This window comes from Podarcis muralis, chromosome 2 (genome assembly GCF_964188315.1).
Source record: "Podarcis muralis chromosome 2, rPodMur119.hap1.1, whole genome shotgun sequence".
In the NCBI taxonomy this organism is placed as follows: domain Eukaryota; kingdom Metazoa; phylum Chordata; class Lepidosauria; order Squamata; family Lacertidae; genus Podarcis; species Podarcis muralis.
The window spans coordinates 120,936,611-120,952,110 of record NC_135656.1 but is presented as its reverse complement, the minus strand read 5'-3'; the positions used below and the strand labels follow the sequence as shown (position 1 = coordinate 120,952,110).

Genomic DNA, 15,500 nt, shown 5'->3' with positions numbered 1-15,500 from the left:
TCTCTTCCCTGGTCTCGGATTCTGCCGGTCATTTCTGCCAGGGCACGCTCTAATCAGCAGAGATAACGCTACGCAACAGAAGTGTCGGGAGAGTATGTATGAGCATTTTACAAGCAGTTTATTCAGCATCAGGACAAAAGGAAAACATGTCTGATCCCTTTCATGTCCAAAGCAAGCCGGCATAAGCAATAGCTATACACAAACGGAAGTTCCCAGCAAGCTGTGCTGGAGTGTAAACAGACATGTGACACACAACAGTCTCATGCCTGCCCCTTAAGGTGGAACGGAATATCCCAACACCTGCCACTTCCTTTTTGCTGCTTCCCTGACTCTGGAATTAATATCTTAGTCAAGCTTGGGGTGTCAGTGGTGCCCCTGTTGAAGAGCAAATATGGAAGGCCAAAGCTAAGATGTGTTGGGAAGGGGGGGAAATGAACAATTGATGGGGGGGGGGGTTATCCACTCAATGTACTGATCAGCTGACACATTAAAAAAAATATATCCAAGTGACTTACAGAATTTGAAAGCATAAGATCTGAAAAGCATTACAATAAAAAAGTAACGTGAAGCCCAGTGAAAGAGCAACGAAAATACCATAAGTAGACAAATCATCCTAATCCATCAAATACAGAAAAGTCTTGCCAGGCACTAAAATGGTGCCAGGTGGACTTCACTGGTAGCATTCTGCAAGTGGGGAGCCACAACCGAAAAGGCCCTGTGGCTTGTCTCAAACCTCCCTCAGCAGAAGCAACTGAAGGACAAGCTCATGCAACTACTGAAAGGTCCTGGTAGGTGGAAGTAATCCAGACCATGAAGAGAGGATCACAGCATCTGATGGGAGTCACCCGTGAAGGCCTCACAAATATTTGGGTGGAATGATTATTCACAATTCATATAGGTAATTTGACTGATGGTCAACAGAATGCTGCAGTTTTCTGGGTTCTAGCCAGCCAGCCAGAAAACTGGATGGTTAAATAGTGCTGTAGGTTTATAGCATAGATAGGTCCTCAGTATGGTTTAATTTTCTTCAGTAGGCGTTTCACTGGCCACAACCTTGGACAACTTCTGTTTTGTAATTTTTATATATGTTTGCAAGCAGAGTTGTTCATGTCCCAATAATCACTTTCATTTGGTTGTCACGAGGGGTGTTGGGCTTTTTGTCGCCTGCATTTGGCCAACTCCAGCAGCATCCTGCATCTTACAAGGTTTCTGTGTTCTCTTGTGATCTGGGCATCAGCGCAACCTGATGCTTGCATCTGCCCCAGGTGCAACAAAACATGTCTCTCCTGTATTGGTCTCTACAGCCACAGCAGGTGCTGTAACTCTCCAATGGTTTGGCTTCACTCCCTTTGCCCATTGCCTTCACTCACAAGGCAAGTGGGTTGGGGGGTTTTGCTACTGGGCTGGATATTAATCATCAAAATTTGAGAGGATAGCTACTTCTGGTTAAATTATTGTTCAAGATAAAAAGAAACAGGATACGGTTTATTTGGTATATCTGAAATTTCAGGTGTTTTAAGCTAATGTGCAACTCATTGAAATTAATGAGTGTGACTAAGTTACATCTGTTAATTTCAATGAGTAAACTCTGAGTAAAGCTTAATTGAATATCACCAGATAATCTCTCTTCTTTTTGCTATACATTAGATAGATAGATAGATAGATAGATAGATAGATAGATAGATAGATAGATGATAGATAGATAGATAGATAGATGATAGATAGATATAGATAGATGATAGATAGATAGATGATAGAGATAGATAGATAGATAGATAGATAGATAGATAGATGATAGATAGATAGATAGATAGATGATAGATAGATAGATGATAGATAGATAGATAGATAGATAGATAGATGATAGATAGATGATAGATAGATAGATAGATAGATAGATGATAGATAGATAGATAGATAGATAGATAGATAGATAGATAGATATAGATAGATGATAGATAGATAGATAGATAGATAGATAGATAGATGATAGATAGATAGATGATAGATAGATAGATAGATAGATAGATAGATAGATATAGATAGATAGATGATAGATGATAGATGATAGATAGATAGATGATAGATAGATAGATAGATAGATAGATGATAGATAGATAGATAGATAGATAGATAGATAGATAGATAGATAGATGATAGATAGATAGATAGATAGATAGATAGATAGATAGATAGATGATAGAGATAGACAGACAGACAGACAGACAGACAGACAGACAGACAGACAGTATGGCTTCAGAAGGAAATTAAGCAAATAGTCACTGCCAGTCATGATAACTATGTCCTACAGAAGCAGTATGTCTGACTATCCATGCTGGTTCTCAATGTGAATATCATTTTGGCATCTTTATCTGTTTATCTTTCTTGAAACAAAGATTCAATGACAGTTCATTTAAAGAAAAAAAATACAAAATCAGATGCCTTATTTCATTTTTGTGGTCAGATGCTCCTTCGTATTCAGATCAGGTCTCAATATAATGATGTAGCACTTGGGAATGAAGATGCAGCCCAGAAGCCCTGCACTGGAGGCCAAGATAGAGAAGACCTGCACGGCTACCATGTATTTCCCCTTGGTGCTCAGGTAGGTGGGAACAAAGGACACCCAAACACTGCAGAAGACCAGCATGCTGAAGGTGATCAGTTTGGCTTCATTGAAGACTCCAGGAAGCTTCCTGGCTAGGAAAGCCACTGTGAAGCAGATGGCAGACAGGAAGCCCATGTAGCCAAGGGAACCATAAAACATGGCAGCAGACCCTTCATTACACTGCAGGGTGATCTCTCGGGGCTGGGAGTGCATGTCAGAGTCCGGGAAAGGGGGAGACATGCCCAGCCAGATGGTGCAGATGACCACTTGGACACTGGAACAGGAAAGGACAATGGAGTTGGCCAGGCTTTTCCCCAGCCATCTCCTCATCTTGTTCCCTGGCTTGGTGGCCAGGAAGGCCAGCACCACAGTGATGGTTTTTGCCAACACAGAAGAGACGGCAACAGAGAAGATGATGCTGAAGGCTGTTTGTCGGAGAAGACAGGTTGCTCTTCTTGGCCGGCCGATGAAGAGGAAGGAGGACAAAAAGGAAAGCAGGAGGGAGATGAGGAGAATGTAGGAGAGGTCCCGGTTGTTGGCTTTGACAATAGGAGTTTCTTTGTACTTAATGAAGATTCCTAAAATAAATCCTGTGGTAAAGGTCAAGTATATTGCAACAGAAGCCAAGAGAATCCCCAAATATTTGTTAAAGGATAGGAAGATGATAATCTTGGGCACACATTGATCTTGATCCTTGTTTGGATACTGATCTTCTGAACATTCAGTGCAGTGGTTGGCATCTGAAAAGAGCAAGAGTGACTTCAATATCCCCAACACATACTTTACGTACACATCAGTTCTCAAGCATCATTTCAAGTCTATTTTTAGACAACACTAACAGCATGTGCTGGTTCTTCTATTTGGGGAGGGAGCACTGGCTACCAATTATTTCCCAGGCTTAACTCAAAGTGCTAATTTTGACCTATAAAGCCTTAAACGGCTCAGGACCACATACCTCAAGGACCGCCTCTTTCCATATGAACCTACCGTATTTTTCGCACGATTGGACGCACCGGACCATAGGACGCACCTAGTTTTTTTGGGGGGAAATAAAGGGGGGGAAATTCCCTTTATTTCCCCCCCCCCCCCAAAAGCAGGTCAGGGAAACCGACCAGGTCGAGGAACAGCGGGATAGTGGCGCTGCGCCTCCCTGCTGTCCCCCGAGCTTGTGGGGCTGGCTGATGTCTGCCTGGCGCGCGGGGCGCTCTGCTTCAGGGCGCCCCACCCGCCGGGCGGCAGGCTGCTATCCGCAGCGTGGGGAGCCCTGCAGGAAACTCCTGCAAGGCTCCCCACGCTGCGGATGTCTGCCCGGCGAGAGGGGCGCTCTGCTTCAGGGCGCCCCTCGTGCCGGGCGGCAGGCTACTATCCGCAGCGTGGGGAGCCCTGCGGGGAACTCCTGCAAGGCTCCCCACTCTGCGGATGTCTGCCTGGCGCGAGGGGCGCTCTGCTTCAGGGCGCCCCACCCACCAGGCAGCAGGCTGCTATCCGCAGCGTGGGGAGCCCTGTGGGGAACTCTTGCAGGGCTCCCCACTCTGCGAATGTCTGCCTGGCGCGAGGGGCGCTCTGCTTCAGGGCGTTCCGCCCGCCAGGCAGCAGGCTGCTATCCGCAGCGTGGGGAGCCCTGTGGGGAATTCCTGCAGGGCTCCGCATGCCGCGGATGTCTGCCCGGCGCGAGGGGCGCTCTGCTTCAGGGCGCCCCACCCACCAGGCAGCAGGCTGCTATCCGCAGCGTGGGGAGCCCTGTGGGGAACTCTTGCAGGGCTCCCCACGCTGCGGATGTGTTCCCGAAGCGCCGGGAGCTCTGCTTTCAGGGCGCCCGATGCTCCGGGAAGCAGGCTGCTATCCACAGCCTAGACACGGCTAACGGAGCGCTAATCCCGAAGCTTGGGGCGTGCGGAGCTCAGCGCGCCCCAAGCTTCTGGGCGCCGGCAAGGTCTCCCAGGGCTAGCGGAGACCTTGCCGGCACCCAGAAGCTTGGGGCGCACTGAGCTCCGCACGCCCCAAGCTTCGGGATTAGCGCAGTGGTCCGCTCACTCTCCAGGCTTCAGCGAAAGTCTGCATTCGCTCCATAGGACGCACACACATTTTCCCTTGCTTTTTAGGAGGGAAAAAGTGCGTCCTATGGTGCGAAAAATACGGTACCCTATCATCATCTGAGGTCCTTCTTCGTGTGCCTCCTCAAGAGGTGCGAAGGGTGGCAACACGAGAACGGGCCTTCTCTGCAGCGGCTCCCAGTCTGTGGAATGCTCTCCTCAGGGAGATTCGCCTGGCGCCTTCATGATACACATTTAGGGGACAGGCAAAAACATTCCTCTTTAACCAGGCCTTTGCCTGACCCGATCTACATACCCACGTACCTATGGGACCACCTCTCCTGGTAGGCCCCGTGGAGGACCTTAAGGTCCACAAATGACAACATTTTGGAGGTCCCAAGTTGCACGGTGATTAGATTAGTCTCAACTAGAGCCAGGGCCTTTTCAGTCCTGGCCTCAACTTGGTGGAACGCTCTGTCACAAGACGCTAGGGCTCTGCAGGACTTGACATCTTTCCTCAGGGCCTGCAAGACAGAGCTGTTCCACCTGGCCTTTGGTTCGGACTCAGTCTGACCCTTATGTTCTCCTCCCCTTATGGTTTTGATGAGGCTGCATTTTAAATTGCATTTTAACCTGTATTTTAAATTGGTTTTCCCCCTATTATGTTTTTACTGTAATTTTACTCTTGTTAGCCGCCCTGAGCCTGGCTCTGGCCGGGGAGGGCGGGGTATAAATATTATTATTATTATTATTATTATTATTATTATTATTATTATTATTATTATTATTATCATCATCATCATCATCATCATTATTATACCCTTTTTTGAATGCTGCCTCTTTTTTGGGCTGGGGAGGTTGTTGGGTTGTTGCTTTGATGTGTGTGGTCTTTTGTGTGAACCGCCTTGAGACCTTCGGGTACAGGGCGGTATAGAGATTAAATAATAAAATGATAAGAACTACGAAAGGATCATTTCAAGTCTGTTTTTAGACAACACTGACAGTTAGCACATGCTGGTGCTGCTTATTTGGGGAGTGAGGGCCATAGTATCCACTCTGCATGAAGAAAGGCCCCAATTCAGTCCTCAGCATCTCCACACATGGTCTGGAGAGCAGCTGTCAGTCAATACGCAGCAAGATGGGCTAATGATCTGATGTAGTGAAAGGCAGATTCTTACATACGTTTTCCTCTGCAATCCCCCCTTACCTTCCATACAGTGGTACCTCACAAGACGAATGCCTCGCAAGTCAAAAAACTCTCTAGACGAAAGGGTTTTTTTGTTTTTTGAGCTGCTTCGCAATACGATTTTCCCTATGGGCTTGCTTCGCAAGACGGAAACGTCTTGCAAGTTTGTTTCCTTTTTCTTAACACCATTAATACAGTTGCGACTTGACTTCGAGGAGCAACTCATAGAACGTGGTGTGGTAGCCTTTTTTGAGGTTTTTAAAGACTTTGGTGATTTTTGAAGCTTTTCCAAAACTTTCCTGACACCGTGCTTCGCAAGACGAAAAAAATCGCAAGACGACAAAACTCGCGGAACGAATTAATTTTGTCTTGCGAGGCACCACTGTGTGTGTGTGTGTGTGTGTGTGTGTGTGTGTGTGTGTGTGTGTGTGTATGTATGTATATATATATATATATGCTTTCGTAGATTTTCACGGGTACAGGAATGCAGGTTTTGGTGTCCTCGGGTGTCTTCCCGTGTAAAAGATGGGGTGTCTAGGCGACGTTTCGACGAGGTCTCACTCGTCATCTTCAGGCTGGTGCTTTCGGCTTCTTGTTACTGGAACAGAGCAGGATCTCAGTGTTTGAGTTCCTATAAATACTGTTGAGGAGGTGTGTTGTATAGCCTCCAATGTTCTGGGCAGAGAGGAAGTTCCCAGGCTAGTGTGCCTTTTCTTCTTTTGTTCCTTAATTACTTGAGGGATATCTTGAGTGATTTCTTGAGTGATATCCTGAGTACCACTTAGGTGGGTCATTAGGTGTGGATTAGTTGCTAAGGCCTTTGTGTCTTGACCTCTTGAACTCCCTCAAGTAATTAAGGAACAAAAGAAGAAAAGGCACACTAGCCTGGGAACTTCCTCTCTGCCCAGAACATTGGAGGCTATACAACACACCTCCTCAACAGTATTTATAGGAACTCAAACACTGAGATCCTGCTCTGTTCCAGTAACAAGAAGCCGAAAGCACCAGCCTGAAGATGACGAGTGAGACCTCGTCGAAACGTCGCCTAGACACCCCATCTTTTACACGGGAAGACACCCGAGGACACCAAAACCTGCATATATATATATGTGTATATGCAGGTTTTGGTGTCCTCGGGTGTCTTCCCGTGTAAAAGTTGGGGTGTCTAGGCTTTTACACGGGAAGACACCCGAGGACACCAAAACCTGCATTCCTGTACCCGTGAAAATCTACGAAAGCAAATATGTGTATATATATATATATATATATATATATATATATATATATATATATATAAAATTTTTAGTAATAATTTCAACATAACAAATTATCAAAACAAATCATCTTCATTATTTCCCCCCTTTTTCTCTCTCTCCCACCTCCCCAACAAACCCTTCCTCCCCCCCAAAAAAGACTTCCCTCAGCTCCTCTCTCTGATTTCTCAACTCATGTTGTTCTCTGCATATTGTAAAATTGTATGCATCCCTGTATTATCTATCTAATATGTTGACCCTCACTAAATTTGTGAATGTTTATTCAAAACCTGCCAAGGAGTCCAGTTCATTTTGTTGTCTTTTTAAGTAATTTGTAAAAAGTTCCCATTCTTCTTTAAAGTCACAGTTGTCCTTATCTCGCAATTTGTATGTCAATTTTGCCAGTTCTGCATAGTTCATCAATTTCTCTTGCCACTGTTCTTTTGTCGGGGTTTCTTCATTCTTCCATCCTTGCGCTATCAAGACTCTTGCTGCTGTTGTAGCATACATAAATAAATTCTTTGTTTTCCTTGACAGGTCTTGTCCTACAATCCCTAACAAAAATGCTTCTGGTTTTTTTACAAATGTCATTTTAGACATTTTTTTCAATTCGTATATCATTTCCCAGAAATTTTTAACTTCTCTGCACTCCCACCACATATGGTAAAAGGTCCCTTCCTTTTCTTTTTATTTCCAACATATATTTGACCCAGTTTTATATCTGTACTGGTGTTATATACCATCTATACATCATTTTCATGTAGTTTTCTTTCAAAAGAGAACAATCTGTAAATAATCCCCGCTTACCTTCCTGAGCGGAGATGGTCCCTTCAGGACACAGAGAACACGCATAGCAGCAAAGCGGCTTCCCTTCTTGAATCACTTTGACGTACCCAGGAGGGCAGCTTCTGGTGCACCTTGAAGAGGGCAGCGGCTGACCATAAAGAGAAGGAACATTGAGGGGGAAATGTTTGGGGTGTGTTGGAAAGCTACAGAACTGAGTCGGAGACTTGAAAACCAAACAGTCACCCCTCTGCTTCCAGGCCTGCTTTCATGAGCAAGTGGTGGTGACTCGTCCCTTCTTTAACCATGTCTATTTAGCACCATCCCCAGAATCATTGATAGGTAACATTTAGCCCTATGGTTTGTTTTTGGGTCCCCCTTCCTTAATCCTATATTATTTTATTCACATAATATGCATTCTTTACAACAAACAACTCCAAAATAAACAGACAACTCCAAAATAAAAGCATATGCAACAAAACCGTAAGTCTCGTGTTTTCATTTACACTGATCTCCTCTCTGATACCTTTACTTGATATTTCTTGCTGCTTTCCTTATAGAATCTTTATAAAAATTTAAATCTCTTAAATCCTATACCAATCTTTAACAATTTCAATTAATCCCTTCACCTCCCTCCCCCACAGCCCAGTACTTCCCTCCACCCGTGTGTGATCTTCTTTGCCTACTATTTTTGTTATTGTTGCGTTATTAACTTTATTTGTTATTCCATCCTTAATATATTATTATTCTATCTCCTTGCACCTTTTAGCTAAAACTGTCTAAGTTGTTTTTTTAATTGTTTAACCACATCAGTTAACAAACATGGATAAATTACAGCAGAATGTTGTCCAAATACAAACAGTTAACTTATTAAACTTCACAATAATTTCATAGCTGTCTATGTATTTCTAATAGTATAACCAAATCAGTAATTTTTGATATAACTGTAAAAACTACTCTGAAAATTTAATATTCCAAAAACGAAACCTTCATCTGGTTGTAAATATTAAGATTATACCAGCAAGAATGAGTTTTTCTGGGGGGGGGGGGAATTAAATCTAGTCTTACTGACTAGGGTTTTAAATTGTGATTTAAATCATGATTTAGATCAATTTGATTTAAATCAAATCCACCCTGCAACAGGGCATAAAACCCAGTATTTTGTAGAACATTGGTGGAGGGTGTCAGTAGCATAATGTTGCCATCAAAATACCTATAATGTGTCTAAGGATGAGATGAGCCCTGATCTTCACTTCTATAGAGTGAGAGCATCACAAGGTGCCCTTCCAAATAAGAGACAGTGTTCTGAAAGCATTTAGTACGTGCGATTAAGGGGCAAAGAAACCATCCCAAACATATTTTATACAGTAATCTATATTTCTAAATTCTATGGCTTTCCTCACCCGGTTAAGCCCCCTCAACCACATGGCCGCATCTTCATCAACACTGAAACTTTTGTCTGGGAATGCCTGTCGCTCTAGACTCCCAATTCTCCGTGAAGCTACTGAAGTGTTGGGCCACACAACCCAATTCAGAATATCGAAATTGGCTGACAGTTCCCTGTCTCCATCCAAATACACTCCATCCAGGGAAGTATTGTAAGATCCAAAGCTTCTCAGAAAATGGTGAAACTAGAATGACAGAGAGAAAAGGAGAAGTGAGTGTCCTATCCTTCTGGAATTGTACTCCATCTTTTGCTTATATGCATCTATTAAAACAACAACCCGCGGTCCATTTTTGAATCCCTACATTCTGCTTTGCAATTTGGGAAAGGCTGACATTCAAATCAGTGGCACCCATGGGTGTTTACTAATACTTCCTATGATGCCCATTAAATATCTCACAAAAGTTCACACTGCACACAAGACTCTTCCTGTTTGTACAGGCCAGGCCTCTCTTATGCAGAACATTAATGCTTAAACTTGCCAACATTTCATTGGGTGCCAAGAGTGGACACTGTCAGGGACCGTGCTGAGGGCTGCACTGAGGAGGAATGGTGGGAGCCTCCCCCCCCCCTTGCTCCTGATCAGGATCCTGAATCTTTCCATGAGCAGGAGGACAGTATAGATTTGAAACAGTGGTTTGCAGAGGGACATAGTTCAGAAGGCAGAAGCTGGGAAGTACTGGATGGGGAATAGCTAGAAGGAGAAGCTGGTTGGACAGTGTTCTCGAAGCTACAAACATGAGCCTGACCAAACTGCGGGAGGCAGTGGAAGACAGGAGTACCTGGCGTGCTCTGGTCCATGGGGGTCACAAAGAGTCGGACACGACTAAACAACAACAAGAAGGAGAAGCACTGGGAGAGAGAGAGTTAACAGGATCACTTTCTCTAGAAAGCGTTCATCCACTCAGCCCAAGGTCAAGAAGAGCTGGTAAGGTGGCAGCACAGAAAGCACAGTGGTTGAGCGATCAGGTTACAAGATGTGGTAGTGACATGGGTGACTAGGGAGGAAGTGGGTGGAAACCTTAATTGGGAGCACCTTCATTCCTAGGAAATGGACTCTTTCTTCTCTTGCTGTGATCGTTACAGCTTCTAACTGGTAAGAAGACTCCTCTCCCCTTGTTCTGCTTATCTACTGCCAAAGTGGGGAGAAAGTCAATTCCCTGAAGCCTGACAGACTCCCAGCTTCCTTTATATTATGAACAGAGGAGAGGTATAAAGAGCTTTTGCCTATGAGTGGGCATGGTGGTGATGTGACATAGGTATCTTTCTCCACAATGATGAGGTAATTGATAGGGCATACCCAAAGGGCAGGACTATAGTTATGCAGAGGGAGGTTTGGTTGAACATTAGGAGGAGCTTAAGAGAGAGGTATGAAAGACTATTACTCTCTCATAGCAGAGTTAGCACAGTGGTGATAGCTGCAAGCATATTAAAACATGGTTAGATTTACATCTGCCCCCATCCACACGAAAACCTAGGATAGAATAAATCACAGAGACTTAGCTTTGCAATTAGGTGAATATTTTACTCCTAGGGCTTCTTGAAGCTACAAGAAATGACTACTGGCAGTAAAATGAAGATGAGAAAGGTTCCAAACAACTAAAAGGAAAGCACGTTGTTTCCTGCCAGATGGGTGGGGTATAAATAATAAATTTATTATTCATTATTATTCCTTACTAACGGATCATGCAATACTTGGGTTAGCAAAGATGCGGGCTATAAAATCTCATTTTAGAGAGATTCCGTCCATTTACAGGTAGCCATGTCCACATGGCTCCTTCATGATCCAGGAAGCACAAAGACAAAAGAGACTGAGAAAGGGGGAAGCAGAGTCTGCTGAGAGCCTGAAAAGCCACACTCACTCTGCTAGCGGGCTGAGGCCCCAGGTTAGCCCTGTCATGCACACAAGTGTGAGCCAGTAACTGTATATTACAACTGCTGGCTCTCCCTGTTACGATATGGATACAACGCAGCTGCAGACTGGCAGCTTGGTGAAAACATCACATGATGTGACTAGCTGTGGGAAAGAATCTTCCCGGAAGTTCACAGGCTACTCAAAGCTGTGTTCTGTGTGTAATATGAGACCTTCCTGTTGCGTATGTAAAGGAAGTCTTTGTCACTTGCTGGAAGGAGACTGAAGTGATCGGACATGTTTTCTTGTAGTGCTGTAATGTCAGAAATAAACAGAATGTAGAAGGACTTTCTGACTATTCTTCTTTCCCCTGCGAAGGGGTAGAAGGGGGTGTGCATTTTCCACGCTGGGAAATGTCGCCTATCAAGGTCTGCCTGGACTGTCTGGGATGGCAGCCAGAGTAGATCAACCGGTAAACAGCCCGGGAGTCTGGGAGAGTTGCCAGATTCTCCCGAGGTCTTCAAGGTGAGACTGGACCACCATCTGTGGGGAATGCTCTCAATCTGAGTTTCCTCCAAAGTGCAAGAGGCCTACAACCTCCTCCCAACACTATGATTCCAAACTCCATAGTTCCATATTGGAGCAATTTTATCGTTTTCAGTGGAGATAAAAGGTCATACCTGCCATGCTTGCAGCTTCTGAAGTCCCACCTTGCTTCCTTCAATCAACATCACCCGCTTGAATCTGGATGAATATGCAGCATTTAAGGCATGCGCCAGGGCATGGATACTCCTGTAAGCATTGTAGTTGTCTTGGGAGAGAGCTGGTGCGAGCATATCCAGGGGCAATTTCTGTTCACATCTTTCCCGTTCTTTCACAGACAACACATGCTTCTTAAAGAAACAATGGAACGCCTTCTTCAAGTAAGGAGTGACGTGACTCAGCTTGAAATGGTCATGTTTTGGAATATACTTTGTATGGATTAAGAAGGAAAAAAACCAGTGGCTGTGCTGGAAGAGAAACTTGCTGTCAGACAATGTTGAGGTGAGGTCCCACAAAGCTGTTGTGATCCAAACCTTCCCGTCAATAGGCTGTATAAACAGTTTGAGTATTATATTTATGAGGTATATCCCATTGTAGAAAGAGCGGGTTTCTGCATAGTAAACAAATACGTTGACTTCTTTCCATGGGAGAGCTGAATCGAGGGTCATTGACAAGTCAGGCACAATCAGTTCTGGGAATCTCTGTGAGACGGCAACACAAATATCATTTGCGGCAAGTATAGGTGTCAAGGCACTCAGGAACTTTTCTCCGTTGTCATTTTCTGGGGCAAAGAGACTGACCCACGTCCATCTGAAATGCAGGAGCAACTTGACAATCCCTGTGTATTGGTATTCATCTTTTGGGAGCATCCGGTAGAAAAAAGGGAACTGAGTTTTATCATTGCGGTCATGGGAGACAAAACTGTAACTAACCTGGTAAGGAACGTAAGAGATGAATGTTTCGCTTTGTTTTCAGGGCAAAGCTCAGAAACCTGTTGAGCTAAACTTACTAATAAACTGAAGAGTGCATGTGATTAGGGTGAATGAATACTTAATATTCATATTCCTGAAGTATACCTGAAGGAGCGTCTCCACCTCCATCGTTCTGCCTGGACACTGAGGTCCAGCGCCGAGGGCCTTCTGGCGGTTTCCTCGCTACGAGAAGCCAAGTTACAGGGAACCAGGAAGGGGGCCTTCTCGGTAGTGGTGCCCACCCTGTGGAATGCCCTCCCACCAGATGTCAAAGAGAAAAATAACTACCAAACTTTTAGAAGACATCTGAAGGCAGCCCTGTTTAGGGAAGCTTTTAATGTTTAATAGGTTATTGTATTTTAGTGTTCTGTTGGAAGCCGCCCAGAGTGGCTGGGGAAACCCAGCCAGATGGGCAGGGTATAAATATTGTTATTGTTATTGTTATTGTTATTGTTATTGTTATTACACTGCAAGGATAAGAAGGCAAGATCATCACATCAGACAAAGTGTGGCTGTTTTCTCCCTTGTCCACATATTATCATTTTGAATTTAATCTCATTAGTCCACACTGGTGCATATTTGAGTTGATAAAGAAGACGTAGCAGCTTCTGTACCTCAATATTGTGAGGGGAGGGAAATTCAACACAGCCTATAAACTGGTAGAATACTTTAAAACACACACACACACACACACACAGAGAGAGAGAGAGAGAGAGAGAGAGAGAGAGAGAGAGAGAAAGCGCTAGAGAGGTGAGCAGAAGTTTTATCTCCTTTACAGCCAAGGACCTTTTAAAGCAAAATGTAACACAATTCACACCTGTGGAATTTTGTAGATGCCCAACATGTTTGAAATATGGACAGATAGCTCAGAGTCAGCCCCTTCAAGGACAGCCAGCAGGTCATTCTGCCTTCCACACCTGTAGTTTGGAATATTTGCATTCCCGGTAGATAATAGGTCTGCCATGGCATCGTATGTGATTCTTGCATTGTAATAGTTCTCAAAGATGTTGTAACCCAGGGTGATGTTGGGCAAGATCCTGGGATCCTGGTTGATCTCATGAATGGCAAAAAGGAATGCCAGATTGTCGAGTAAATTTGTTTCCCGTCTTCTGCAAGGAAGAATACACGGCATCATAGTATCACCCTCTCTTTAACGAAACTATTCCTTATTCTGCAACATGAAGGGTATTTCCAGGCGATTGGAAACCTCTTGAGATTAATCTTAGAATGATTCTCATGCTCCATCAGAGTCAGAAGCCCTATAGCTTTATATTGGTACGTAATGCCCTTCAATACTGCTTGTGACTGGTAACGTTTCGGGGGTACACATACGGCTTCCATTCCAATCGCTGCACGTCCTGTCACTTCCTGCTGAAACCCTGTAACGTGCTTGCCACAAATCGTGTGTGTGTGTGTTGTGTTGTTATTTAACCTCACATTTGATGTGCTATATAGTGCAAGGGTGCCCATCGAGATGATAATAATAAATATTAAAGATATGTAATCACTAGAAAGAATCACTTAGGCCTAGGATTAAATTGGGATTAAATAAATAAATAAGAAAATGTACGATAAGAAAAGTTAGGAAATAGGACTATGACTGTGATATGAAATAATGATATTGGAAACTGCTATATATAATTTATAAGAAACACAGATGGAAGAGATTTGAGGAAGTCAAGTAATATGTTTATGAAGATGGATTTCGATTAATTAATTAAGTTTTTGTTTATGTGGTGATTTGATGTATTTTACGTTATATGTTCTTTTTCCTTTTTCCGTTTCATTCTTTTTTCTTTATTATTGTTGGTTCTTTCTTCTGTTATGTTTGTGTATGGAAAATAATAAATATTATTGTAAAAAAGAGATAATAATAATAATAATAATAATAATAATAATAATAATAATAATAATAATTTATTTATTTATACCCTGCCCATCTGGCTGGGTTTCCCCAGCTGCTCTGGGCGGCTCCCAATAGAATATTAAAAACACGATAAATACATCAAACATTAAAAATTTCCCTAAACAGGGCTGCCTTCAGATGTCTTCTAAAAGTCAGATAGTTGTTTACTTCCTTGATATCTGATGGGAGGGCATTCCACAGGGCAGGTGCCACTACCGAGAAGGCCCTCTGCCTGGTTCCCTGTGACATCACTTCTTGCAATGAGGGAACCGCCAGAAGGCCCTTGGAGCTGGACCTCAGTGTCCAGGCAGAACGGTGAGGGTGGAGATGCTCCTTCAGGTATGATGGCAATAATGCAACATCATTAAAGGTAAAGGGACCCCTGACCATTAGGTCCAGTCGTGACCAACTCTGGAGTCGTGGCGCTCATCTCGCTTTACTGGCCGAGGGAGCCGGCGTACAGCTTCCGGGTCATGTGGTCAGCATGACTAAGCCACTTCTGGCGAACCAGAGCAGCGCACAGAAACGCCGTTTACCTTCTCGCCGGAGCAGTACTTATTTATCTACTTGCACTCTGATGTGCTTTCGAACTGCTAGGTTGGCAGGAGCAGGGACCGAGCAACGGGAGCTCACCACGTCACGGAGATTCGAACTGCCCACCTTCTGATCGACAAGCCCTTAGGCTCTGTGGTTTAACCCACAGTGTCACCCGCGTCCCACACAACATCATTAGAGAAGCACTAATACTGTATCAGTGACATGTTGCAGAATGCACCCATTTGGAGGGACCCTCCGTGGCAAAGCACAAGTTTTTCCATGCAGAAGGTGCCAGGCTGCGTCCACAGCACTTCCACTTAAAAAGAACTGGGTGGAAGGAGATGTAAAAGATTACGACTGTAGGAGACCCCAAACAGTTTCTGCCAG

At 44.1% G+C, this 15,500-nt stretch overlaps 1 protein-coding gene across 1 annotated transcript; it reads right to left on the bottom strand.

Moving 5' to 3' along the window:
• Positions 1–2,087: 2,087 nt before the first annotated feature.
• LOC114591173 (vomeronasal type-2 receptor 26-like) lies at positions 2,088–14,242 on the bottom strand. The gene is made up of 3 exons (XM_077923454.1): positions 13,488–14,242; positions 7,885–8,011; positions 2,088–3,345 (listed from the first exon to the last, which is right to left on the bottom strand). Exons 1-3 carry the CDS (start codon positions 13,803–13,805, stop codon positions 2,444–2,446), a joined length of 1,347 nt encoding a protein of 448 aa, XP_077779580.1. The 5' UTR covers positions 13,806–14,242; the 3' UTR covers positions 2,088–2,443.
• Between the last annotated feature and the right edge of the window lie 1,258 nt (positions 14,243–15,500).